Here is a 25,156-nt window from a genome sequence, read left to right as displayed (position 1 = left end):
CAACATTAATATCTCTCATCTCTTTTCTCTCAATTTCTATCTTTCTCTTTCTCCACTCTCCAACATTAACAAAACCATAATCTATTGGCCTAAAAATTCAACTTGGAGGTAATTATTCTTCTTCTTGGTTTCGGCCACCCTCAAATGATTTTTGGAGGTGGTTGAAACCACCCCACGGCCAAGAGGGTGGTTCAGCCACCTCTATATCGGCCGTAGGGGGTGGCCAAAACCACCCCCAGGCCCTTGGGAGTGGTCCAGCCACCCACAAATCCCAAACTTTTCTTTGTTCTTTTTTTTTTTTGCCTTTTGGATGTGGTCGGACCACCCCCTTGGTCGTGCGGGTGGTTCATTCACCCCTAGAACGGCCATGGGGGTGGCTCTTGGCCAAAATGGCGTGACTAGAGCCACCCCTTTGAGTTTTCTTTTCCCTTTCTTTTATTTTTTGTTTTTTTTTAATATTTTTCTTTTTTCTTTTTCTTTAAAAAAAATATTTTTTTTATTGCCCAAAACGGAGTCGTTTTGGACTACAACACCATGCGGTAGTTTTGAACTACCGAACTACCGCATATAAGCCTTGCTTTCATTAAAAAAGGGTCATTAATTGTTGTCATTAATTGCGTTAATTATGTTATAATCTATATATTTGTCTTGCTGATTTTTTTTCTTTATACTATTCATTTTAAATAATATATACTTATAGGAATGAAGATTTTTTTATTTTTTTATTTAAAGATGTGAGATATATTTTTATGTCTTTTTAACTTGTAATGAAAAATAATGTGTTTAAATTTTAAAATTAAATTATAATAAAGAATCTCGTGCATGGCGCAGATTATAAGCTAGTTCATATAAAAAGAGAAAATATTATTCTGGGGTTTGGAATAATTTTTGCTAAAAATCTCATATTTAGTGGCTTCCCTCACAGCCCGACCAATATAGACTAAAATAAAAAGACAGATACATTAGGACTGAAATACATTCCTGCCAACATTTAGAACAAAATGAACAATGAATGAGAATGCTCAGATATATATATACATTTTAAAAAACAAAAGACAAACATGTATGCATGCATGCATGTATGTATGTATGGTTCCAACAACATATTCCTTCTGCCAGAGGCTTGCCTTCAGAATATTGCACTTCATAAGAAAAGTCCCAATTAAGCTTTTAAATGCATAAGCATAAGCACATAATTTACACAGCAAAGTGCTTTGTCCTGGTTGCAGAATTCTAATTAAGAACAGTCTAAAACCATGTCATGCTTGTTTTCTGAATGTTTTTGAACGGGAAGTTTACAGTTTACACAGGCAGGAAACCACAGTAAAGATTCAACAAAAGATTCACTCTATGCGGCGGCGCTTCTTTGCAAGATTCTCAAAAACCTGGCGGACATCATCAGCTGTGATTGGCTTCGATGAGTCCTTTGTCTCCTGAAAATGAAGAGAAGGGAAAAAAAATAAAATAAAATAAAAACTAAAGGAAAATGCATAAGCATACATGTCGGCATGCCTTAAAGAAAAAAATGGAACAAAGAAAAGGCCAATTTTCATGCCTTCCCTTGGCCCATTCTGCTCTAGAAAAGCAGTATATAGGCCATTAAGAAGTCTATAATCAAGGACATACCAGGAAAGAACGAAGCTCATCCTTCATATCCGCAATACCACTTAGAATCTCCATTTTCTCTATATGACCAAGTTTATTAAGTAAATTTAGCTCAGTTCCCTCCTGTTGCTGCAACTTTTCTTCCCTCTTCTGCGTTGCCATTTTCTCATACTCCGCAATTGAGTCCTCCTTGTCAAGCAGAAAAGCAATACGCTTCTTGCTGTAAAGAACTAAGCATTCTTCACATCTGCAGAGGACATCGCGCCAGGTTTTGGAAAGAAACAGTGGTTTACTCTCTAAAGCAGGAGAAGCAGCCCCCAGGTTTACTCCAAGAACACAGGTTGTAGATGGACAGGCATCTTTTATGTGTTGATTTGAACTTTCATTCTTCTGAGAATTTTCTCCAAGAGACAAACCATCCCCATCAGAGACAGATACAGAATAGGTTGTAGCAAGCTCTTTTATAGGATAATTATGAGCGTCAACATCATTCTCTAGCTTTCCAGATCCACTAGCTGACGATGTATCTTCTGACACATTCTTATCCTTGCTAGTATCAATAGCATCACACTGCCTCCCTGCTGCCCATATGGATTGAGGATAGAATCCCAAAAAAGAAAAGGTGGTTGAGCAGGTCCTACATATAAAATCCTCATACAGAGGTTCACCTTCCTCATCTCTTGGAACCTGTGGTGCGGTAGAAAGATGGGTATCAATTGAAAAATGACAATTTGGAAGAAAAAAAAAAAAATGCTACGCCAATCTAGAGAAGTATCTAAAATGATGTTCAAGGTTTTATGTTTCCCTCTTTTTTTAGTCTTGAGGAGAAAGGGAGCAGAAGTTATAAAAGTTGTAGCTTATCTTTAAAATGCAAACAGATAGACTTAAAGAATGATTCAGAAAGAGAAGTAAAGCTTAGACATCTTTCAACAAACTTCTTAAATGGGAAAAGAAGTTGAATGACGTCCAAATTTGCATGCACAACAATGAACAGTTTGCATATACCTTATCCACTATGGCAGGAGAAATTAAAATCAAACTCTTTCAATTAGATTGTTAGTTTTAGTTTCAGCAAACGATTGAGTCCTTAAACAAGATGAAGTGTTAAATAAATGACATCTGGAAAGAAAAGGTAATGCTTTCATTATGTTAAAGGTATCTTCCTTTCAAGAATGGTGGGCACAAGCAAAACAAAAAACTCATGATATCACATAACACATAATGAGGCAAGTGCCTCGAAGTTTGTGAACTCATAGTCCCAAAAGCTTGTCAAATTACAGCCAAAGCTTATATTTCACAAAGAAACCAAGGTATGCAACTATAGCTGATACTCAATAATTTAAAACAAAGGACAGTGATCAGCAAGGTTTATGAATGCTTAAATACGATATCAATATATTAACAATACTTCCTTTGTATCAGGGATGAGCTTAAAACATCACGGATCCAGAACAATAATCGAACCCTCTCAACTGATGACTGATGATTTTAAGTCACATCATTTAACTGATCAACTTTTCTTTTTACAGTATAATGGGATTGGGTGGGGGCAGTACCAAAAAGACAGCTTCAGGGCAGAACAACCCAAGTAACCTAATTGTGCTCAACAGAAAATACCACCCACAACAGATGGTGAACCCCAAAAACATGGACTGGCTCTTGGTTGCCACAACTAATTGTAGGTGAAAGCATAAGATGATTCATGAAAGGTAAAAGGAACAACCAACAACAGAATGAAAAATGATTCAGAGCCATCGTGAAAGAACAAGCTGCTAACCTCATCAGAAGGCTCAAGACCGAGATGCTCCTCATGAAACCAGTCCTCACATATACAGCACTGTATCATCTCTACTTGTTCTTCGACAACAGGATCAGGATAGGGCCTACCACACGTGCAGTATGAACCTTTGAAGTTATGATTATACAAATTCTCAGCATTCTCTATATCTTTATTTGGGAAAAGCTTGCAGAAGAACTCCCCAAATTTTGAATTTCCACAGTCGCACCTAAAATTTCTCTTGGTCCACAGCTCCACAATCTTGTTCCGGTAGAACAATAGAAACCACCATTAGATATAAGCATATAGAAATTAGACAAGGTCAAGTATCCTTTAAAGTCTTTACAGAATTGATAAATATGATATGCTTAGTTTACATTAGTATCATAAATCTTCAGATAATAGGCATAATGGAGGTCTCAGTTCCTAGCACAAAAGACACCATTTCCGTGATCCATCCAACAATCTGATAGAATATAGAATTTGAATCCACCCAAGCAACCAATTTAAACGAAAAACAATCATAGTTTAGTCAAGGGGAAAAAACAGTAACCTATTTTTAAGACCATATTCAAAGTATCGAAAAACAAAAATGGTGGTTTGAAATGTATGCGGGAAAAGCTTAAACCAATACATGATTGTTAAAAGAAACAAGAAGGCAACAACATTAGATCACCAAAATGAGTGAATGAGACTCTTAACTTAGAATGCACAGCCAATTCCAGCTCCAAAAATATAACGGAGATGAAACCCATATCAAATCTCATAATATTACTATTATGCATTTTAGCTGCTTGATACATTTTCAACGAGTAGGGATCCATTAAAAAGTTCATCACCAGCCTTCACAGTTGAACATACAATAAGTACATGCTGAAAAGACAATTATGACACATGGAGCCAATTGCAAATAGGTGAAACCACAAGGACTGATTTTGGATTTATCCCATAAAAAAAATTCACTTTTTTTTTTGGTGCCGAGGCAAATTAAAAATATATAAAAAAAACAAGGATAAATCTCACAAAACTTGGCCATTCCAGCATGTATTGAACATCTAGTTTTCAAAAGGAAGCGAAAAAAAAAAAAAAAAGGGTTGATCCCCCTACCCTCATGTATCAAACATATAATTCCGCTTGACCATTATAGCATTATATTCATTCACAACAAAAATCACAGGCACAATTCATTCAGGAAAAAAGAAATTATGTAACTAAACAATCCTAAGACCTATTAGCTATTGGATTAAGAATACCTCATGGCCATCATGGCAAGACAAGGAGCAAGCCGTGCAAACTCCAGCATTTCCATCTGGGGTGCAAGTCAGGCATGAAAAAATTGCCTGCCTCTTCATATAACCATTTGTATAAGTACATTCCTTGCCCTCATCACCCCCCAAAACCAGGTCTGCTTCCTATAAGTCAAAAAAAAAAGAAAAAAAGAAAAAAAAGAAACAGAAAATAGTTTAATCCAAAAATATATATAAGTGCAATATATAAATGACATCAATCTTTTACAATATATTGGGGAGGAGTGGTTGGGACAGAAGATAGGAGATGAGATATAACTTGGACTTACAGTAAAACTTGAGGCCCAATATGGCTCCATTTATTAAAATTTTTGTTTTCTGTTTTCAAAATAAAAGCATTAACAAACAACCCAAAAACGGTTTTCATTTTTATGTCACATCAAAGTACTTTTTTCAAACCAAAAGCTAAAAACACCCCTCCAAAACACATTAACAAACATAGCTTAATGATTTTGTAGGTTTTCCTATATAATGAACTAAACTGAGTTAAACCTTGAGGAATAGTAAGGATCAAAAACTAAATCTACTTGAAATGCCAAATTGAGATGCATGTTTCAGGCAGAATTTTTTTATTAGGTGAAGGGTATCCAAGCAATCGAAGTTCAAAACAAATAGTCTAAATTGGAAAAGGGGGGGAAATTGTCAAAAGAGAAATATCCAATAAAAGGTATAGAAGACAAAAATGTGAGCTCAAAGGGGAAAAAAACGTAAGCTCACACCAAATATATTTCCAGCCAAAGCCACCTGACATGTAACAATCCATTTGTTGATGAAGCAAAATAGTTGAGCAATTATGAAACTTGAATTAAGAGGCGAAGACATTGTTCAGTTAGCTTAGCTTTTCAAGTACTTGGATTGCTTCCAGAAGCAACACTTACCTTCCATTCTGCTGGGAGGCAAAACAATTGATTACCACATAACCAAACAGTAACTAAATTAGCCATCAGAAAAGCTTCAGCACCAAGAATAAATGATGTAAACAAAGAGGAAATATGTGATTGCCATGATATTCAACAACATCATCCAAATAACTAATTTTTCAATCGTAAGTGTTCAGTCCACAGATTAACTTAACGAAAATGAGCCCCATCCTGATGAGCCACATAATTTACAGAGATTTTCCAAATTCACCAACACTTGAGACCGCTAACCAAAAAAATACCTAATAATTTGAAGAGAAATGCTCCTTTTTCATTCTCCTCACCTTCTCCTCACCATCTCCTCTCTCTTGTATTTTTTTTTTTTGAAAAAATCAAGATGTTGAAAGAAGGAAAATGGTGAAGAGATGATGGGGAGAATGTGTTGTGGCAAGTCCCTAATTTGAATTATGAAACTTTTATATTAGTATATAAAAAGCGCTCTTAACTCTTCCTTATACATATATCGATTTCAACACAACTTATCCTTCACAAATTCAAAGCAAACCTAAAACCACAAACATAACATATAATTCAGAATCTCTGATTAACATATTTTCCTCAGTTCTCATAGCAACCAAAAGACTGTAAACCCTACCACCAAAATATCGAACAGAAAAAATTAGGTTATGCGTGAGAAAGAAGCAGACCAGCTCCTGCTCTTCAACGCCCTTAAGGTACTCGTCGATCGAAACAGTCTGCTCAGCTTCATCGTCAAACACATCCGCCATTTTCTTCACCAAGTTAGTGACCAATTGCGATTCACCGTACCAGATATTTCACTGAAACAAAACACAAAGTTCAATATCAGTGAAAGAAATCGTCGAAAATGAGAACTTTTGGGGTGCCCCATAAAATGAAACTCAAATCTATCTACTAAACTTATCGAACAAACTTCTCATTGAGAATCGTCGAAAAATGAGAGCTTTTTGGGTGCCCTAGAAAATGAAACCCTAAATTCGACAAAATAGGAAAGGGGAATTTCGAAGAAAGGTACCTGAGACATTTATAGGGCAAGCAGGTGTCAATGAAATTCAAAGAGACGAAATGGATTTCGAAGAGATAGAGAGAGAGAGAGAGAGAGAGAGAGAGAGAGGTTATGCGGGGCGGAGATTGGAGTGTTAGGGTTTTATATGTGGCAGGGACTATTGGGACATTTTCCCGCCAGATCGAGTACCCTTGGGAACCTTCGTGTGTTTTCACAAATCAAATGCGTGATATATTCCCTCCAAATTGTGAGTTTTTTGGATTGCCTTGAGCTTTATGTTTTACTTCTTTTCTTTTTTTTCTTTTTTTTTTTTCATTTTATTTGTAATTAGTTAATTATCAGTACCTCCATATGTTACTAATTAATTCACTAATTAATTCAAAATATTGTGTAGAAATACAAATTGACAATCTGAGTTGATTTAGGTAGCTTTTACTCTTTGATAAATAAGCTTAACTTGAGTTGGATAAATTTTTTATTTTATTTTATTTAGACTTTGATTTGGTTGATTTTTGAGTGTGGTTGTAAAAAAAATTGATGTGGTTTTGCGTGTTAGATGCTTTTTTTTATTATTATTTAAAAAATTATTTTAATGTAACATAAAAATTAAAGTAATTTTAAATGTTTTATGTTTAGATTTTTTTTTTAATATTTTATTTTTAAAAGGAGAAGAAAAAATTGTTACCAAACTTTGTTTGTTTAGGTTTTTTCGTATTTAAACTTTAATAAATAATTCAAAAAGTACAATAACACTCAAAATTATTCTCATATTTATGTTAGGGGAAATTTTACTAAAGACCCTCAACTTTCACCCGTTTTGAAATACCCTCTCTAAACTTCAAAATCTTTCAATTTGGACCACTATGTCAATTTTAGCCTTTAAAAATACAAAAAAAATATCAAAATATCCCTAATTTTTGTTTTTTTAAATAAAAAAGTTTTGGAAGTTGAAATTTTATACAAAAGTCAGGGGTGTAAACGTCATGTAACGTTTAAAATCTGACAGATGTGTTCAAATTGAGAGTAACTAAAAGTTCAGGAGATTAAATTAAGAGATTTTGAAGTTTATGAAGAGTTTATCAAATCAGGTAGAAGTTTAGAGGTCTTCAGTAAAGTTTTTTCCTTTATGTTATATTAGAATACTTTCTTTGTATTTTGTGGTCCTGGCTTGTTAGGTTGAGGATGTGAATAATTTTTTGGCTTGCAAGTCGAAGATGATAAGTTTCGGCAGTAAGACGTTGCCACCTATATATCGGATTGAGTCTGTCTGAAGTAAACATGTTATTACAACTAAAGATTAGTTATGAATTAGCAGATTTTGATGCCATAGATAGGTCTTGAATGTCAAATTGTTATGTATGTATCTATAACTTGTAACCTTGTAGCTTCGACTATGATTTTCTCAAAGCTTTTGTTATATGATGTAAGAGCTTTATACGCGTAATTATTTATCAATTAATGAGACTAGAATTATTTTCCCTCTAAAAAAAAAAGGTCCTTGAAAGTGTGATATGGCCGTCATAATACTTGGACTAATGCATCATTGGGCTTACAATGTGCATAACCATAATTATCCACATCAAAGCCCACTGCTGGGATGGGCCTCCATGGGGTACACGATCAAATATTGCCAAAAACGAAGAGCTACGTCACTTTGTCGAAACAGGATCTCAAAATTTTTTTTGATTAATTTCAAAGAATTCGATCAGAAAATTCAGGAAGAGGAATCCCTCTATGCCTTTCCAAGAGTAATGACAATATGAATCCATTAGTAAGAGTGATGATTCGTTTTAGTGTGTTGAGATACGAATATAAGATTATATAGATTAATTATAACCTGACACACTTAATTAAACGAGTTTGACCCTCAATAATAATCTGCTAATGTCGTGTTGAGTTTGTGTCAAATTCGCAAGTTGTATAAAAAATTAACACCCTTAGTGTCGTGTGTCTAAATATGGATATAAGACTATAGATGTCAACTCTCACTCAACCCATTTAATTAAATAAATCTATCCACCCTAATTGACTAATTTTGTGTTAAGTTCATATCAAATTTACAAAATAAATTTTCTTAAAATATGATTATATATATATATATATATATATATATATAAATTTGTCTCCCAAAATTATATTTTTGCCCCTCTTCTAAAATCTTCTTTTAGTTTTGTCCTCTCTTTCCGCTTGAAAAAATTGAAAATGCTCCCATTTAATTAGTGACTTTTGGTTCACAATATTATTTTGGCCTAACTTTGTTTTTTGAAGCTTCAAGTGATCTCATTAAGAAAATTGAAATGCTAGGTGTTTTTCTAGTGTTCTCATGATGTTCTCCCAACTGTGCTGTAGCTTTTAAAATTATCGTTGAATTTGAGATTATCAGTATTAACTTTTAATTTATTGATGATTTTAAAAACCACATCATAGTTGGGAAGACACCAGAATAACACTATATAAACACTTAACATTTCCCTAATGAAAAAGAGTTCATACTAAATGTACTTTTTTTTTTTTAATCCTATTGATTGTTTTTAGTTTATTTTAAAATATTATGAAATAATAAGTTATGATTTACTATAAAATTAAATTTAAGACTCATTTATATTTATTTTACATCAGCATACACAAATACACATATAAAGAGACACTATACATGTTTATTTGTTAAAATTATATGATAAATCATTTCCTATGGTTATATGGATGCAGCCAAATTTTGTGGTTTCCATCATCTGCGTATGGTACACGCTTGACGCTTTCGTTCAAATTTTAATATTAATTGTCAGACTGTGCCACCATTGACAATCTTCACCGGCAATAGTAATTCTTCAATCTCACTTTACTTATTTTTTTCATTTTTTTTTTTTTTCAAGCAATGAATCTACTCCACAATGGTCATGACAACCACTTGATCACTAAAACATCAAATGACATGATACATTTTTCACATAGAAAAAACTCAAAAGGATAAAAGAAGTATTGTTAATTTTTTTTTTTTTAATGCTCATTCCAAGTTAAATTACCATTTGTACAAATAAGAATTTCTTTAGGTAATTACAACCTTTGAATTTACTAGACAACAACATTCGGTCTACTGTCTTGACGGTGTTCGTCAAAATGCTTTTGTTGCATTTTGTGCAATTTTGTCAAAAAATAAGAAAATAAGGTACGAAGTTTAGGTGTTTTGATCATCTCGAAGTGTAGAATCCATCTACTCGAGTCACGTATGCCCTACGCCTCCCTTTCTTATTCCTTGCTTGAATGACATGAAATTCAGACAGAGAATTCCAATAAAACAAAAGCAAAAAGGCATCTTAAAAAAATTAAACAAACAAATTAAGTTTTTTTTTTTTTTTTTTTTCATTGGAGTAATTAGAAAGAGGCCTCTTCAAACTATAGAAAAGTAAATAAGGTCTTTTTCCGTCTTTTTATTGGTCTTTTGGATTTTTCCACATGCACCGTATGTCAAGTCAAAACCGCGTTCGAAGCTGTGAAAGTGAAATAATGCTCTAAAACATTTGTAATTTTCTGGTTATTTAATAAATAAAGAAATTTGATGAAATACAAGACCAACAGTTTTTAGACTTATATTTAATAAACTGTACAGTTTTTAGACAAATAGTTTTTGCACACAAATGGCCTCCTCCCAAGTCTTCGTCTCCTCCATCTTCACCTTCTTCATCCTCCTTCCTCAAATAACATCAAGCGCCGTAATTTGCAAAACCTCGTCATGTGGCGACAGCGAAAACCCGCTTGTCAAGTTCCCTTTCCGACTGAAAGGCACCGACGCCGACCAGTCGTGCGGCTATCCGGGATTCGATCTCTCATGCAACAACCAAAACCAGACAATCCTCACTCTCCCTTCCGGCGACGTCGTCGTCGAAATAATCGACTACTACGAGCAATCAATATATATCGACTTCGACGACCCAGATCACTGCTTTGCCGGACGCCTTCTGCAGAACTTCACTCTCTCCGGCACTCCTTTCCAGTTCCCAGCCTTTCGAATGTACGTGACCTTCTTGAACTGCTCCGCCAACGTGACGATGATACATGGGCAGGCTATTGATTGCGTTAGCGGCGACGGCTATAAGATCTGGATCACACCGAGTGCCTATCTTGGGTTTTTGATGACGCTGCCGCCGTCGTGTCAGGTGATATTGATGGCTTTGGCTCCTATGTCACAACTGTCGCCGACACGGCTGTTGATGCATTTGACTTGGGGTGAGCCTAGTTGTGGAGAATGTGTCGCCGGCGGTGGATACTGTGCGCGCAAGAGTGCTACGACTCTGGATGTTGGATGCTTTCCAGCCTTGAGTTCTCCAAGCAGCAATGGTACGTTCTCTCGAATAGGATCATATATGTTACTATTTAATTAATTATTTTTATGGTTAGATTTTAATGTTAGCGCGTTAGATATGTTAACGTTGACTCGTCTTTTAAAAAGTTAGAAAAAGTTCATATAACCCTAAATCTACTACCTTAGCAAAAATAAAAATGACCAAAATCTTTATCAATAAAACAAAATTATCGCGATAAATTTGAAAAAAAAAATAAAAAATAAAAATTCATACTCTGATTTTTTCAATTTGTTAGTTTTTCTTTGAAATTTTTATTTTTATTTTATTAAAGGTATTTTTGTCATTAGAAATGCATTGTCAATTGAGTAATAATTTGAAAGTACATATTGCACTTTCCCCTAAAATATTTAAATAATATGACATTAGTATATATACCGTTACCTTAATTCCTCACCATGAAATGGAGGATTCTTATCTCCATCTCTTCGCCTCCATTTATCACACCAATTTTATAAGGATTGACTTAATATATTTAAAGTGTCTTATAAGATCAATCACTTATAATTTTATTTTTTTAAAAGTTACTTAAAACACTTTATATAATAGGCGTAGAAAATAGCATTACTCTTTTATCAAATTGCTTTTGCTAGGAACAAAGACAAACATAGTAGCTAAGGTTCTCCTCATATCAAGATTAGTTGCAATTCATTAACTAAATTGTAACTTGTCCGAGCCCGTAATGAGAGAGGATTTTAATGGAGCTCTATTATCCTAAATATATAGTTCAAAGTCCAAGCATATTTGCTCTAGTAGGTGGACCCTATCTGCGGGTTTTCTTCCGATTAACTACAATTCAGCCATCCAATTCTAAGTGATGCCAATCCGGCCGGTGCTCCTCATGCTATATGATTTATTCTTTTTGTCCATTTCCTATAAATCTTTGCTTTTTAAATCGGAGTAGGAAAGAATCGTTCAAACTTGGTATTTGAAAAGTAAAAGGGTCTTATTCCTCCTTTGTTTGCTCTTTTGTTTTTTTCCCCACGAACCATATATATCAAGTCAAATCCGAGTTTTCTGTGAAATAATGCTCTAAGAAATTGCAATTTTCTGATGGACAGTCAAGCAGTTTGAATGAGTGAGCAATTTATTAAGTTGGAAACAAAGAAATTGGGTGCAATACAAGATAAACAAAGGGCTTCTTAATTTCTAGACATCTTTACTTTTCGTTCCGCTTCGACTTGTTCAATATTCTATTGATCGTATGTCACATGTGTTGAATTCTTTGTCGAGGCACAGTGATCAACGAGTTTTAGAGATAATTATACAGTCCATCGTACATCTTATGTATTAAGTAAGGGAGAAAATTCAATTAAAATCAGTTATTCATCATCAAATTGTTTGAAAGTTATATATATATATATATATATATATATATATATATATTCCCTCAACTACTGACTTGCTGTCACGATGTAATTGGAGGATTTTTGTTTAATAGAGGCTCTGTCGACTTTGAAGAGTCCCTGTCCAGCTATCCCCAATTTCCCATGTTGCTTTATTAACCAAACTGCGTATCCCTCTTGAGCATAATATTATGGCTTCCTTCCATGTCTTCTTCTCCACCTTCTTCTTCTTCTTCCTCCTTCCTCACATATCATCAGCAGCTGTCATTTGCCAAACTACATCCTGTGATGACATCGTGCCCGTTAAGTTCCCTTTCCGACTGAAAAGCTCTCAAAACCGATCGTGCGGCTATCCGGGATTCGATCTCTCATGCGACAACATAAGCCGGACAATCCTGTCTTTCCCGAAGTCTGGGGACTCTGTTGTCGTCCGACACATCGACTACTCCGACCAATCGATATATATCAGCGACCCAGACCGCTGCTTTCCCGGACGGTTCATGCGAAACTTCACTGATTCGGTCTCTCCTAATTTCCTTTTCGACTCCCTTGAGAATTTCACCTTCTTCAACTGCTCTTCTTCCAACGCGACGATGACGTCTGATTTTTTATATATGCCGATAAATTGTCTTAGCGGCGATGAGTATACGGTCTGGATCGCTCAGACTGTTTACGTGGAGGCTTTCCCACCGCCGGCGACATGTCGAGCAATCTCGACGGCTATGTTTCCCTATCTACGGTACGGGATAGTTCGGTTGATTTGGGGGAAGCCCAGTTGCGGAGGATGTGTAGCTAGCGGTGGAGACTGCGCCCTTGTGAGTTCTGCGAGCCCGGACGTTGGATGCTTTAATGTTCCAAGCAATGGTACGTTTAATTGTTTCATCAAATTGCAAGATTGGTCTTTTTTTTTTTTTTTTTATTTGCTTGACATAATTCATCCTTAGGGTGCGCTTGAGATTGTCCTTTCACAAGAATAATTAAGTTTTTAAAAGATATTGTAAAACGTAAGACGTTTGACATTACGATTTAAAAATCACTTAATTTAAAATAGGAAAAAAATTTGTGATTTTTATAAGCAGGTTAGTGAATGTTTATTTGAAAGAACGCGAATTTAAACCAAAATTACAATTTTTCATAACAAATATTGAATAAAAAAGTACTTTTTAACATGTTTTACCAAACGTCTTTGCAATTTTAAAAAAGTAACAATTTCAAAACTTAATTTTTAAAAACACAATTTTTAAAATTGCACTTATTAAAATCACAATCTCAAACGGACCCTTAAAAAGTTAAATGACGAAGTGATTAAATAATAGGGTGTTTTTCTAAGAGTAGGTGCACGGAGTTGCCGAACTAAAATTTTAGATACGGAGAGAACTAAAACTAGGTAAGCTTTTTAGGAGGGGGTAAGAAGCTAATTCTAGAAGAGTTCTTAAAATTTGAAAGCCAGTGTCGTCTTACCATTGGCTATAGTTTTGCCCCTAGGTGTACGGGCCTCGGCTCTATTTCCTTAGTTCTAGCACTATACAACTTTAATAGAGAAAATGATTTTTTTCGGCTTTCTTAGATCCTGCGCAATGAATTGTCGATGTTATATGCAATACCAAGAGACAAATGAGCCATTGTCTACTTGAATAGGTGTTTGAGTATATGTTGGAATTGTCTAAACACTTATTCGAACAAGTAAAGCCTACCAACCGCTCACTTGCACCCAATTCCAATTTCCCATTTAGTCTTGTCTAGATATAAGTCGCATCTTGAAAAGTTCTTGGTAAAGAAACTCGATCGAGGAAGATTGACTATAATATTTAGATGAAACCACCCCTACTTTCTATGGTTTAATATTATGGGATACCATTAGTAGGGTCACCAGCCTATTGTGTACTCTGTTCTCCATTTCATAAAAGTCTTTGTTTTTTTTTTTAAGGGAAACGTAGACATACTACTTTTCTCTTAAAAAAGCAAAGACTATAATCAATAATAAAAACAAAGACTATAGTCGAAAACAAAAGAAGTTTTATATTTTCTACCCACCAGCCCCTTTTTAATATTTAATAAAAATAATTTCCAAACTATATCGTTTTATATTCTAATAAGATTTTTTTTTTTTAAAAAAAATATCCCTTAAAAACCTCTAAATTTCTTTCCTTCCCTTTCTTGTGCCATTTGTTTTTCAGTCTCTCTTATTTTCTTCTCTTCTCATATCTCTCTTCGCACCACCGCAACTCCACACTCGTCTTCATGATCTTCTCGTCTCTTTCTAGCACCTATGCACCCAATAAAAACAACCGCACCATGGTGCTCATGCTCATCATCTTCTCCTCCTGCATGTCCCACTACGATGTCTCCATATTTTGCAAAAACAGCTGCACCATGGCGCTCATCATCTTCTTCTATCTCTCTCTAAACCCCGTGCAAGCCACCACACCACTGCCGTTGATATTTAATTTAATTTAATTTTTTTTTTTTCTCAATGTAGCCCACTACCATTTTCTTAGATCTTAGAAAAGACCAATAAAGTCAAGCCTAATTCCAAGCTTTCGAGCCAACTCTTGCACCGACTTTTCAGACTCGAAGTTGGACACTTTTCATTGCTTTCAATTCCATCAAAGGCGAAAAATGGAAAATGGCCTTTTCGACTTCATCGAAATCAATGGTTATAACAATTGCCGGTATTTGTAAATAGCAGCAACTTTTTGCTCATTGTCACCGTTAATGACCTTAATTTTTGTAGTGTATATAGTAACATAGCAAATAAAACATATAAATCTCAAAAAAGCTACAAATAATGCTAAGATCCGATATGAAGAGGGGGAAGGAAATGCAGGCCGCTAAACCGGCCAACCCTGAAACTAAGAAAGAATATACATGGGTATTGTGAATGTGATCAATCGGGTTATTAATATTGGTCGGTCTCTGACGTCTACCACAAAACCCTTACACTTTAATCGTGTCCAATTGTTTTATTCCCCGTCCAACACCGACCTGCCAATTATCATCGTCTGATGTCTGGTCAATTCTATCCGTCCTTTTTTATTCTTTTTTTTTTTTTTTTTTCGAGTATGTTAATTATCAACCTCTACTTTGTGCACTTTCAAATTGTCATTATAGAAGCAATCTATGCTTTATAACTTTTATGCGTTGACGTCGATCTGCACCCACTCATACACAACTTGTCAACTACTATTCTACCATAATTCGTATAAAAATGTTATATTCCCTCTCATTTTTATATTTTTATGTTTTAATTTTTTGATCAATACAAAACAATTACATTTAATAATAATTGATTCAAAATTTAATAATAATTTGTAACCAATGTTAAAAGGATAATACTAAACATTCTAACACTTTTTTTCAAATTCTTTTTTTCCAAATTATCTGATCAATTCAATAAATAAATAAATTTCTATTATTTTATTTTTCTTAAATGAATGTAGGGTTCAAAACATTTAAGAAATAAAATTTAAGGAAAAGTATTAGAATACCTAGTGGCCAAGATATACACTTAAAAATATAAAAATAAGAGTGTATATAATATGTCTCTAACTCTCGTGCACCACGAGGGTGGTCCAAACGAACATAGAAAACATTGTTCCTATTACACCCTCCACCTCACATGGATGTAACCTTTTCATTGGAGTACTTTATCTTATAGATATTATACCATCCCCCCACATGGAGAATATTTTGGTGCTTCCCATCCACCTCCACAATCATGTCTTCCTCAAAGTATTTCTTCTTCTTCTTCTCCACTCTCTTCTTCTTCTCCTTCCCTCGCATATCATCAAGAGTCACAGTCTGTGAGACTCTATATTGCGGTGGCAGTTGGCCTCCCGTTCGGTTCCCTTTCAGATTCAAAGATCAACCGGAATCATGCGGCTACGCCGGATTCGATCTCTCATGCACCAACCAGAACCAAACAATCCTCACCCTCCCTCACTCCGGCGACTTCGTCGTCCAAGACATCGATTACTTAGAGCAAACAATAGATATCACCGACCCAGACGACTGCTTTTTCCGACGGACCCTTCAAAACTTCACTCTCAGAGGCTCCCCTTTCCATACCCAATTTTTTGGCTGGAACTTCACCTTCTTCAACTGCTCCTCCAACGTGACAAACATGTCAAGGTCGTGGCCGATTTCCTGCCTTGGCGGCCACGGATTTAGCGTCTGGATGACGCCGAGTGATTACCGTGAGGATTCGTGGCCACCGCCGTCGTGTAGAGCAACGCATACTGCTTTGCTTCCGGAAATGTCGCCGTCGCAGTCGGTCCAGTTGAGTTGGAGTGAGCCGAGTTGCGTTGAATGTGTAGCGCGTGGCGGAGACTGCGTCCGCAGCGATTCGAGCCGGGATGTTGAATGCTTAATCAATGCTCCAGGCAGCATTGGTTTGTTTTATTCATCGAAAAAGAATGGTACGTTTTAAATTGTTTGACTCAAAATTGTTTTTTAAGGTATTAGAATGATATTTAAACTTTATATTTTTTCGTCATATTATATTTTGAAATAAATAACATATATGAGACCTAGCTACTACAGTCTACATGGACATCTTTAGCACATGCATCTAGGTCCATCTCTCTTGCATAATCATTGAATTTGTGAGTCATACAAATCTATTGATTGATTTGTAGCGAAATTATATAAATATGGATATTTTGTTTTTTACATGTCTGCACAATGCGTAGTCTCTAGCTGATTGAATTACCTCTTAAAAACTATAAAAATAGAAATTATAGGTACACGAGATGTGATTTACGACTTCAAATCTTCACTAAACAATTGATCACTAGATTTTAGTTAAAATATTTAGATCATTATTCTTTGAAATTAGGCGGCTCGAGTCACTTGTTTGAGAAGGTGAGTTCCGCAACCCCTTTCCTACCTAGTTTTAGTATATCATAATCGAAAAAATGTTAGATCATGATCCCTTAAAACTAGGCCGTCCAAATTTCACATATTTCTTTCTTTATTTGATTAATTAATATTGATTTATCTTTATCCAAAAGATTAAGTTACAGAAAAAAGAAAAGAAAAGAAACTAAGCTCGATTTGAATATATATATAAGCCTAGCACTTTACAACTTCCACGGAGAGATCGAGACAGATAGCTACCACTTATTGGCCTTGTCTTCTTCTCCACTCTCCATGATGGTTCTTCATTTCTTGTTGCAATTATTTTACAAAAGAAAAGAGAAAAAGAGGAGGCTTTTGATCATTGACAAACTCACTATATAGGTCCCACATTGCTAGTTGTTTTTGGTGGAACATCGCTTTCGATCTTCAGTAACCATGAACAAGTAGAACACTTCCACAGCATGAAAACACACACGCATCCATTCCGCTCGGGATCTCAATCGTCTTAAATGCATTTGCTTATTTTCTATTATCCCACAAACAATTATAAAAGTTCCCCACAGGCCCCGTTGTTAATATATAATTTAGACAATAAATATAAAAGAACAAATTGTCATGAAACGCACATATTCAAGTAGGTTTTAAAGGGTCCATCTGGACAAACGAGAATCTTATAAAAAGTCTTTCACATTTATTAGAAACTAGTCGTAGAGATCCCGATCGCATACACACACCCATATGGTTGAACTTGGTTGGGTGGTAGATCGCTTTCTTCCAGAAGCATGACAAAGTCCAACATTCCTACGGCATACACGCATAACGGTGACCCATTTGTTTGGGTGGGAGATCGCTTTCTTCAAGAACCGTGAAGAAATCTAACACTTCCAACTTCCAAGATTCAAAGTAGACATAACAATTCAGTCAAAGTAGCAGGAAGGGAAGATTCTAATGCTCCCACAGCTTTAATTCTTTGGGTGGGACTTGGGAGATGGTTTTCAACCTTGGAAGTGTCATATTCAAAGCAATGGCGTCGGTGTGTTTTCAACAAACACGGAGGTTGACCTCCAAACCACCATCTTTGCATCTTTCAAACGTTAAATCGATCCTTTGGGCCCTCAGGTGCTTTGACTTCACGAAACAAGTAATCAAATTCAACCCGCTACAACTCGTTTTCTCTTTTCCTTTTGTTTTTTTTTCTTCTCACAAGTCCCTTAATTAATTAGTATTTCAATTAGAGAGTCCATTCTATTAGGATGATGTTAGAAAAATTACGTGTAATATTTGTCGTTTGTTTATATAACTGGGAAAGGTAAAACCATTGGAGGCTTTTATTAGATATTTACAGCTCACTTTTTACAAATTGGTTAACTATTTGTTGATATTTTATCGATATGATCAATTAGTTTATTGTAATTGTTTCCTCTCTTTTAGGTGGTCTTCCAAGGAGTGCCAAGTACGGCATAATCATAGGGGTGGGAATACCCGGACTCTTGTGCCTCATTGGACTCTCATGTTACCTTTGTGGCAGAATAAGGGTTTATAGGCGTAGACACAACCCCAACACACAGCTCACCAGCATAAATATCTCGCCGCAACGGAGCGTCCTTGCGATGGGTCTCGACGGGCCGACAATAGAATCATACCCAAAGACACTGCTCGGTGAGAGCCGGCGATTACCGAAACCTAGTGACAACACTTGCCCCATATGCTTGTCTGAATATCAGCCTAAGGAAGAGCTAAGGACTATACCGGAGTGCAATCACTATTTCCATGTTAATTGCATAGACGAGTGGCTAAAACTTAATGGGACATGCCCTCTCTGTCGGAATTCGCCTGATGGGTCAGCTCTGGTTACCCCTTCATCATTATCGTCGTCGTCGTCTACGTCGTTGTCACCATCTTTATGATCAACATAAACTATTGTGTTAGCATTGTATATAATTTGTTCAAGTTATATTGAGAGAGATTGATTGTTGTATGTTATAAAAGTTTTGGTTTCTGTTTAAATAAATATACAAAGAATATGTCAATTTTCCTAAAAATAAATAAATTTGCCTTTATACACAAGTCTCAACATTCATTGCATGCAACATAAAATTCCATCCAATTCTATCGTACAAATTGATTTCTTTTTGCAATATTCACTGCAAAATAAGATTCCAGAATATACTATTCTACAAATTGTTATTTATTTAATTTTTAGAAAGTCATTAGCGACTGATCATCACTTTTCTTGATAATTAGAGAAGCCTCGGAGTAATAAGCATTAGAATTACCAAAAGAAAAAGCCCTTAAGCATATCAAAGAATCTTTCTCTTTTTGGAAAATCAGGGTGATTTTAATTTCCTTATTTAAACTAATAATATTATTACTTAAGGCCAACCATGAAGGTCCTAGTAATTGTTCTTTTACTGGATTATGGATATTCAGCCATGCTGGCTTCTCCTCATGCAGTAACATAAAAGATGAAATGCATGGAGAACTATTGCGGTAACATAATCTACTGTTTTCCAATTGATCGACTTTCACTCGAAAATCAACTAGTTGTGTGACATTAATTTGCTATCATCTATAATCATATATGGAGATGTCAGTTCTATTTTACTCCTCTGTTCCAAGCAATTTATTTGATTATTTGAGAGAGAGACAACTTGCACCTTATAAACTGGTTCGAATTCTACAAATAATATTAAGCAAAATACCCGAATGAATAGAACACAAAGAGCATATATATTTCAGTATATCAAAATAATATGGGAATAGTGAAATTTTGCAAATGGCTGTCAAGCAATTCAAACATTAAAACTCTGCTGCAATGCATTCTGTTATTTACAGTTTTTAGTTTATGTTTTTTTTTTAAAAAAAAAAAATCATTTCGTTATGCAGTAGAGGTCTTCTATGTATGTATTAAGAATGAGTTAGGAGATGAAGAGAGATGGGTAGGTTTGTGAGAGAAGAGGTGTTCTATGTCCATCCAACAAGGGAGGTAGAGAGAAAAAATGTGTGATAACGAAAAACAGCTGATTTTATGCATAAAGCATTCTATATATATAAAGTATAAAACACTGGCCGGCTTCACAATTTCAATCACCCATAATGAGTCACCAAGCAATTTTGGCCGTTGTTATCTTATTGGTGTGATCAGCCATGACTTCACCACAGGCACGTACCCACCTGCAGTAAGATACGAGAGCAAATGCGTGCTTGCAATTCATATTTGAGTCGAATGGTATGATCAGAAGTTCGTCTGCAACTGCATATCCATATTGATATGATGACTGCCTAATGCAGTTGTAGACAAATTTTTAAGCTGATAGGAAGGGACCCCTCACGTGAGGAGTTTTGGCTTTGATACGATGTTAAATTATCTGTTATTCTAAAAAATTATTAAGAAGAGATAAATTTAATCACTTAATCATTACTTTAATAGTTGGCTACTTGCTCCACACCTCTACTGCAATCCTTAGATGGCTTGGCCACCATTCGACTCAAATATGAATTGCAAGCACGCATTTGCTCTCGTATCTTACTGTAGGTGGGTGGCTGTGGTGAAGCCATGACTAATGACACCAATAAGATCATAACGGCTAGAATCGCTTGTTTACTCATTATGGTTGGCTGATCTAATTGAAGTTGGTGATTGAAATTGTGAATCCGGCCAGTGGTTTATATAGAAAGCTTTAGGCATAAAATCAGCCGTTTTTGGGTATCACACATTTTTTCTCTCTAACTATCTCCCTTGTTGGATGGACATAGAAGAACTCTTCTCTCCCAAACGGGCCAAACCTACACATCTTTCTTCATCGATCTCCTAACTCATTCTTATACATAAATAGAAGACCTCTTCTGCATAACAAAATGAATTTTTTTTTTCTTTTTTTTTTTAACATAAACTAAAAGCTGTAAATACCAGAATGCATTGCAGCAGAGTTTTAATGTTTGAATTGCTGGACAGCCATTTGCCAAATTTCCACTATTCCCATATTGTTTTGATATACTTTTATATATATATATATGCCCTTTGTGTTCTATTCATTCGGGTATTTTACTTGATATTATATGTAGAATTCGGACCAGGTTTATAAGGTGCAAGTGGTCTCTTCTCTCTCAAACGATCAAATAAATTGCTAGGAACATGGGAGTAAAATAGATCTGACATCTCCATATATGATTATGGATGATAGCAAATTAATGTCACACAACTAGTTGATGTTCGAGTGAAAGTCAATTGGAAAACAATAAATTTATATGCAAATGTAAGTATTTCTTTTGTGAAATGATGTACAGCGTTTCTATCTAATTTTGGATTTTAGAAAATTGGGTTGTAACCATGATCGTGCAAGCCTTCGTTTCTTTAGTCAATTACCTGGCCAAATATTCCTATGTTTGCTTGTGGATAATACCAAAGGTGGAAGAAGCTGAATATGATTAGGATATAAAATCTTATAATAATATATTGAGAGAAATACAAAGATATTAAGGTGGTTTGCAAGGTTCTGTTTATAGAGCAATATTCCATGTGATTTGAATAATATATATGGACAATTCACCCACCCATGTGAAACTAATTTCTAGGGTGTGAGTACTATATGTACCTTTGCAATTTACCAATTTGGGTGGCTTGAAATTAATAGGGTTTTTTATTAATGTTAGCATGTAAGCTGGATCCGGATAGTATCACATCCTATTTTGCAATTGATGATCATCAAGTTGGTATTTGAAAGTACTACACGAAACAGATAAAAAAAAAAAAAATGATTTCAAGTTGATCTTTTTTCTTCTTCGTTATAAATTGTCGTTCAAATATAAATTTGCTTACTTCAACTCATTTTCAAGTTTCAAGGCTTGAGGTTTGTTAAATTTCCCTAAAACTCAATTGCATCGAAATCCTTACGATCATATTTAGTATTTCAAGTATAGTTAATAATTTTTTACAAGACCCGTGAACCTAGGTCATGTATAAATACAGCATGCATCATGAGCGCTGATGATGCTGCTTCATTTGTTTTAAAGTTTTTTATTTTTATTTATTTTTATTAAAATTGCATCAAGCTCGAAAATAATTTAAAAAAAAAACCTATTGATCGAAGAAACAAATTTTTATTGTGTTTAGCTTGACTGGATAAAGGCAGAGTAAAGTAAGTTGGCCAAAATCGTCAGTTTGTAAATAAAAATTCTCATTGAGTCAGGTGGCCGGACAACTTTCTACCCGGCAAGTTTAAGAAAAGAGAACCAAAAAAATAAATTAGAGGGAAGTAAAATTTCTTTCTTTTTAATCTTTTGTTTTTAACAATATAACTCTTACTTAGAATGAGAAAGGTGAAATATTCATGCATGCCCACCGTGGAGTTTATAGTGTGAAGAAGGAGAGAACTAAGAAAGAAAGTAAGTAAATAATATGATCAAGAGTCTGGAAACCAACAGAAATTGCTAGTTCTCTCATATGGCCACTTTGAATGTTCAAAGTAATGGCCAAACTGCTCCCTTATTCAAACTCATTACTTTGAACAATCAAAGTGGGCATGACTCATGAGATATGGGTGGCACTCTTACACTCACTCCAGAGAGCAATAATCCAATAATTGACCGGCGTATCCAATAATTGACCGGCGTGAGTGGATCGGCTCAGAGACAGATTTAGGGGGGACTGCAGTTAGGGGTATAAACAAGCCGAGCTTGAGCAAGCTTCCCTTGTTCAGGCTTGGCTCGTTTAAATTTTACTCGAGCTCAAGGTCGAGCAAAAAAAAAATCGAACTCGAGCTAAGAATAAGTCAAGCCGAGCCAGCTTGTGAGCTGGCTCTTATATTTAATGTTTTTGTTTTTTTAAAAAATATTTAACTTCAAGTACTCTTAAACTGCTTAAGAAGTTAGTTTACATATGAGTATTTGCTTAGCTTAACTAATCGAGTATAGAGCCTGAATCAATACAGCAAGGCATTTGGTTTCAAAGAGAGAGGATATACATCCTTTTATAGATAAGCAAATTTGGAGAATAATATTTTCTTAACAATGTGGGACAAGTTAACAGGTTACATTCAGACTGCATTGGGACAACGCCCCCTACAAAAAAATATTTTTTCAACGTCTCTCTCTCAATCCCCCTTACCAGTCTCAACGCATCTTCCACCTGAACTCTCATTTTCCACTCTCTCACTCTCGCTCATCAAACAGGTAATGATAGTGTTTGGGTCTATTTGATTCTTCAATAGTTGTGTCTTTTGCAATCTCCCTCAATAGTTTCTGCTTGATTCTTCTTCCTTTCGTGTGGATCTGCTCTAATTGAATCGATGTCTTTTTAATGATTGTTCTCTCTCTCTCTCTCTCTTTGATCACGAAGGGTTTAAAATTTTTCATTCTCTAACGCTTAAATATAAATGCAATTTTAAGATTTTAATAATTATGAGATTTATAATTAATTATGTATTACTTAGTTTATATATATATATAAAACTAAGTAATACATAATTAATTATAAATCTCATAATTATTAAAATCTTAAAATTATATATATATATATATATACACGAGCTTATACGAGTTTGTTCATGAGCCTAACCGAGTCGAGCCGAGCTTGCTTCGTTTAATATTCGAACCAAAATTTGTGTTCACGAAATGTTTCATTTAATAATTGAGTTGAGCACGAGCCGATCCCGAGTTTGCTCGCGAGCGGCTTGCTCACATAACAACACCCCTAACTGCAGTGGTCCTAATTAATCTCCCTCCAAATTACAAAAAAAAAAAAAAAATTAAGGCAAAAAGAAAATTAAGATAAAAAAAGTAATAATTTAAAATATTTTTTGCCGATTGATCTGATCTCCAAATTTTTTTGACTCTAGGTCCCCAAATTCAAAGTTGGCTTTGTCCTAGATCGACTGCTTTCTTAATGCAGTGACAAGTTTTCCTCCTCCGTTCTCCGCCAAATTACAGCAATGGTCTTAAGTACACATGGCTCGTACTTCAACTCCAAGAAAGAAAGATCGACACGACATATGTGGGTGACTTAGGAAAGGAATACCCCACATATGTCATGTTGATCTTTCCCGGATTAAAAGTACGATAGAGCCAATGTTCTTGAGACCATTGGCAATGACGATTTTTTTTTTTTTTTAATTTTTTTTATGTTGGTAAAAGAGTAGGACCTTGGCTTTAAGAAATATCACTAGATTAACAACCCTATTTTCATAACACTTAAAAAAAAAAAAAACCCTCATGATTATCATTTTTCCCTCCCTTCTTATATATAAAAATAAAAATAAAAATAAAAAATAAAAAATAAAAAACACTAATCTAAATAAATACTAAGCAGGAAAACATGAAATAAAGATTAGAATCCTTAAAAAAGATTACCCAGAGATTGTTCCCTTTTCTTTCTTCCTCCTCCGTCTCTCCTTTTCCTTCTTCTCTTTCTCTTCCTCTCTATCTCTCTCTCTCCGGCCTGCTTTTTTTAAAATGAGGGGGAGCGTCCCCCTTATAAAACAACTATTCCTTGGCTTCATGTGAAAGCCATGCTTTCACGAGAAGCTTGCCTTCTACCATCTTCTTTTGTTTTTTCCTCATCTTCACAACACTTACGTGAGCTTCATCTTTTATTTTCTTTCATTTTTATCATCTTGCATGCATGCTTACTAGAACAGGTACACACCTATATAAACCACTTCTCGATCACTTCACAACATCAAACACATTATCAATCAATCAGCTTAGTTTGAAATTTAAGGCCAATAATCATAATTCACCTAGCCAAGGTCGTCTTAGCAGCCATTATTTTCTTATAATGGTTTCTGCTTCAGCCATGGCTGCACCCTCATGCGATAATTTCATGGCTTTCTTGCTGCGATAGTCTCAAGTACCTTGGCTCGTACTTCCCCTCTAAGAAAGATCGACAGGCTGTGTGATCAGTGCGTTTAAGAAAGAGCAAACTTTTTTGTCGATAATTCAGTCGTTGCTTCTCTGCCCAAGCGGTGTCATTAACCCTGTCACGCTTTTCTAATGGCGAGG

General features: G+C 35.1%; 3 protein-coding genes across 5 annotated transcripts; 2 read left to right on the top strand and 1 right to left on the bottom strand.

The window, feature by feature from the left end:
* Positions 1-1,123: 1,123 nt before the first annotated feature.
* LOC132175533 (uncharacterized) lies at positions 1,124-6,791 on the bottom strand. The gene is made up of 6 exons (XM_059587502.1): positions 6,604-6,791; positions 6,257-6,388; positions 4,636-4,794; positions 3,383-3,643; positions 1,627-2,292; positions 1,124-1,433 (listed from the first exon to the last, which is right to left on the bottom strand). Exons 2-6 carry the CDS (start codon positions 6,335-6,337, stop codon positions 1,344-1,346), a joined length of 1,257 nt encoding a protein of 418 aa, XP_059443485.1. The 5' UTR covers positions 6,338-6,388; positions 6,604-6,791; the 3' UTR covers positions 1,124-1,343.
* Positions 6,792-10,229: 3,438 nt separating this feature from the next.
* LOC132174388 (RING-H2 finger protein ATL22-like) lies at positions 10,230-11,607 on the top strand. Its single transcript, XM_059586050.1, has 2 exons — positions 10,230-10,929; positions 11,546-11,607. Exons 1-2 carry the CDS (start codon positions 10,230-10,232, stop codon positions 11,605-11,607), a joined length of 762 nt encoding a protein of 253 aa, XP_059442033.1.
* Positions 11,608-12,437: 830 nt separating this feature from the next.
* Positions 12,438-19,218, top strand: LOC132173330 (putative RING-H2 finger protein ATL21A). Of its 3 annotated transcripts, none has more exons than XM_059584801.1 (2): positions 12,438-13,162; positions 18,590-19,218. In XM_059584801.1, exons 1-2 carry the CDS (start codon positions 12,490-12,492, stop codon positions 19,063-19,065), a joined length of 1,149 nt encoding a protein of 382 aa, XP_059440784.1. In that variant the 5' UTR covers positions 12,438-12,489; the 3' UTR covers positions 19,066-19,218. The 3 variants fall into 3 exon arrangements, with proteins under 3 accessions (XP_059440784.1, XP_059440785.1, XP_059440783.1); XM_059584802.1 differs by lacking the exon at positions 12,438-13,162 and adding an exon at positions 15,981-16,689; XM_059584800.1 differs by lacking the exon at positions 12,438-13,162 and adding an exon at positions 15,981-16,716.
* The last annotated feature ends 5,938 nt before the right edge of the window (positions 19,219-25,156 follow it).

Source organism: Corylus avellana, chromosome ca3 (genome assembly GCF_901000735.1).
Source record: "Corylus avellana chromosome ca3, CavTom2PMs-1.0".
NCBI classification, from domain to species: domain Eukaryota; kingdom Viridiplantae; phylum Streptophyta; class Magnoliopsida; order Fagales; family Betulaceae; genus Corylus; species Corylus avellana.
Note: the sequence above shows the minus strand (reverse complement) of the source record. Positions and strands in the feature narration are given on the sequence as shown.

Excerpts from the sequence above, each read along its gene's own strand:
- LOC132175533 (XM_059587502.1), bottom strand. The coding sequence starts at position 6,337 with ATGGCGGATGTGTTTGACGATGAAGCTGAGCAGACTGTTTCGATCGAC. Across the intron at positions 3,644-4,635 it reads CTTGCCATGATGGCCATGAG|ATTGTGGAGCTGTGGACCAA; the intron begins GTATTCTTAATC and ends TACCGGAACAAG. Across the intron at positions 2,293-3,382 it reads GTCTTGAGCCTTCTGATGAG|GTTCCAAGAGATGAGGAAGG; the intron begins GTTAGCAGCTTG and ends ACCGCACCACAG.
- LOC132174388 (XM_059586050.1), top strand. The coding sequence starts at position 10,230 with ATGGCCTCCTCCCAAGTCTTCGTCTCCTCCATCTTCACCTTCTTCATC. Across the intron at positions 10,930-11,545 it reads GAGTTCTCCAAGCAGCAATG|GAACAAAGACAAACATAGTA; the intron begins GTACGTTCTCTC and ends TGCTTTTGCTAG.
- LOC132173330 (XM_059584800.1), top strand. The coding sequence starts at position 16,017 with ATGTCTTCCTCAAAGTATTTCTTCTTCTTCTTCTCCACTCTCTTCTTC. Across the intron at positions 16,717-18,589 it reads TTATTCATCGAAAAAGAATG|GTGGTCTTCCAAGGAGTGCC; the intron begins GTACGTTTTAAA and ends CCTCTCTTTTAG.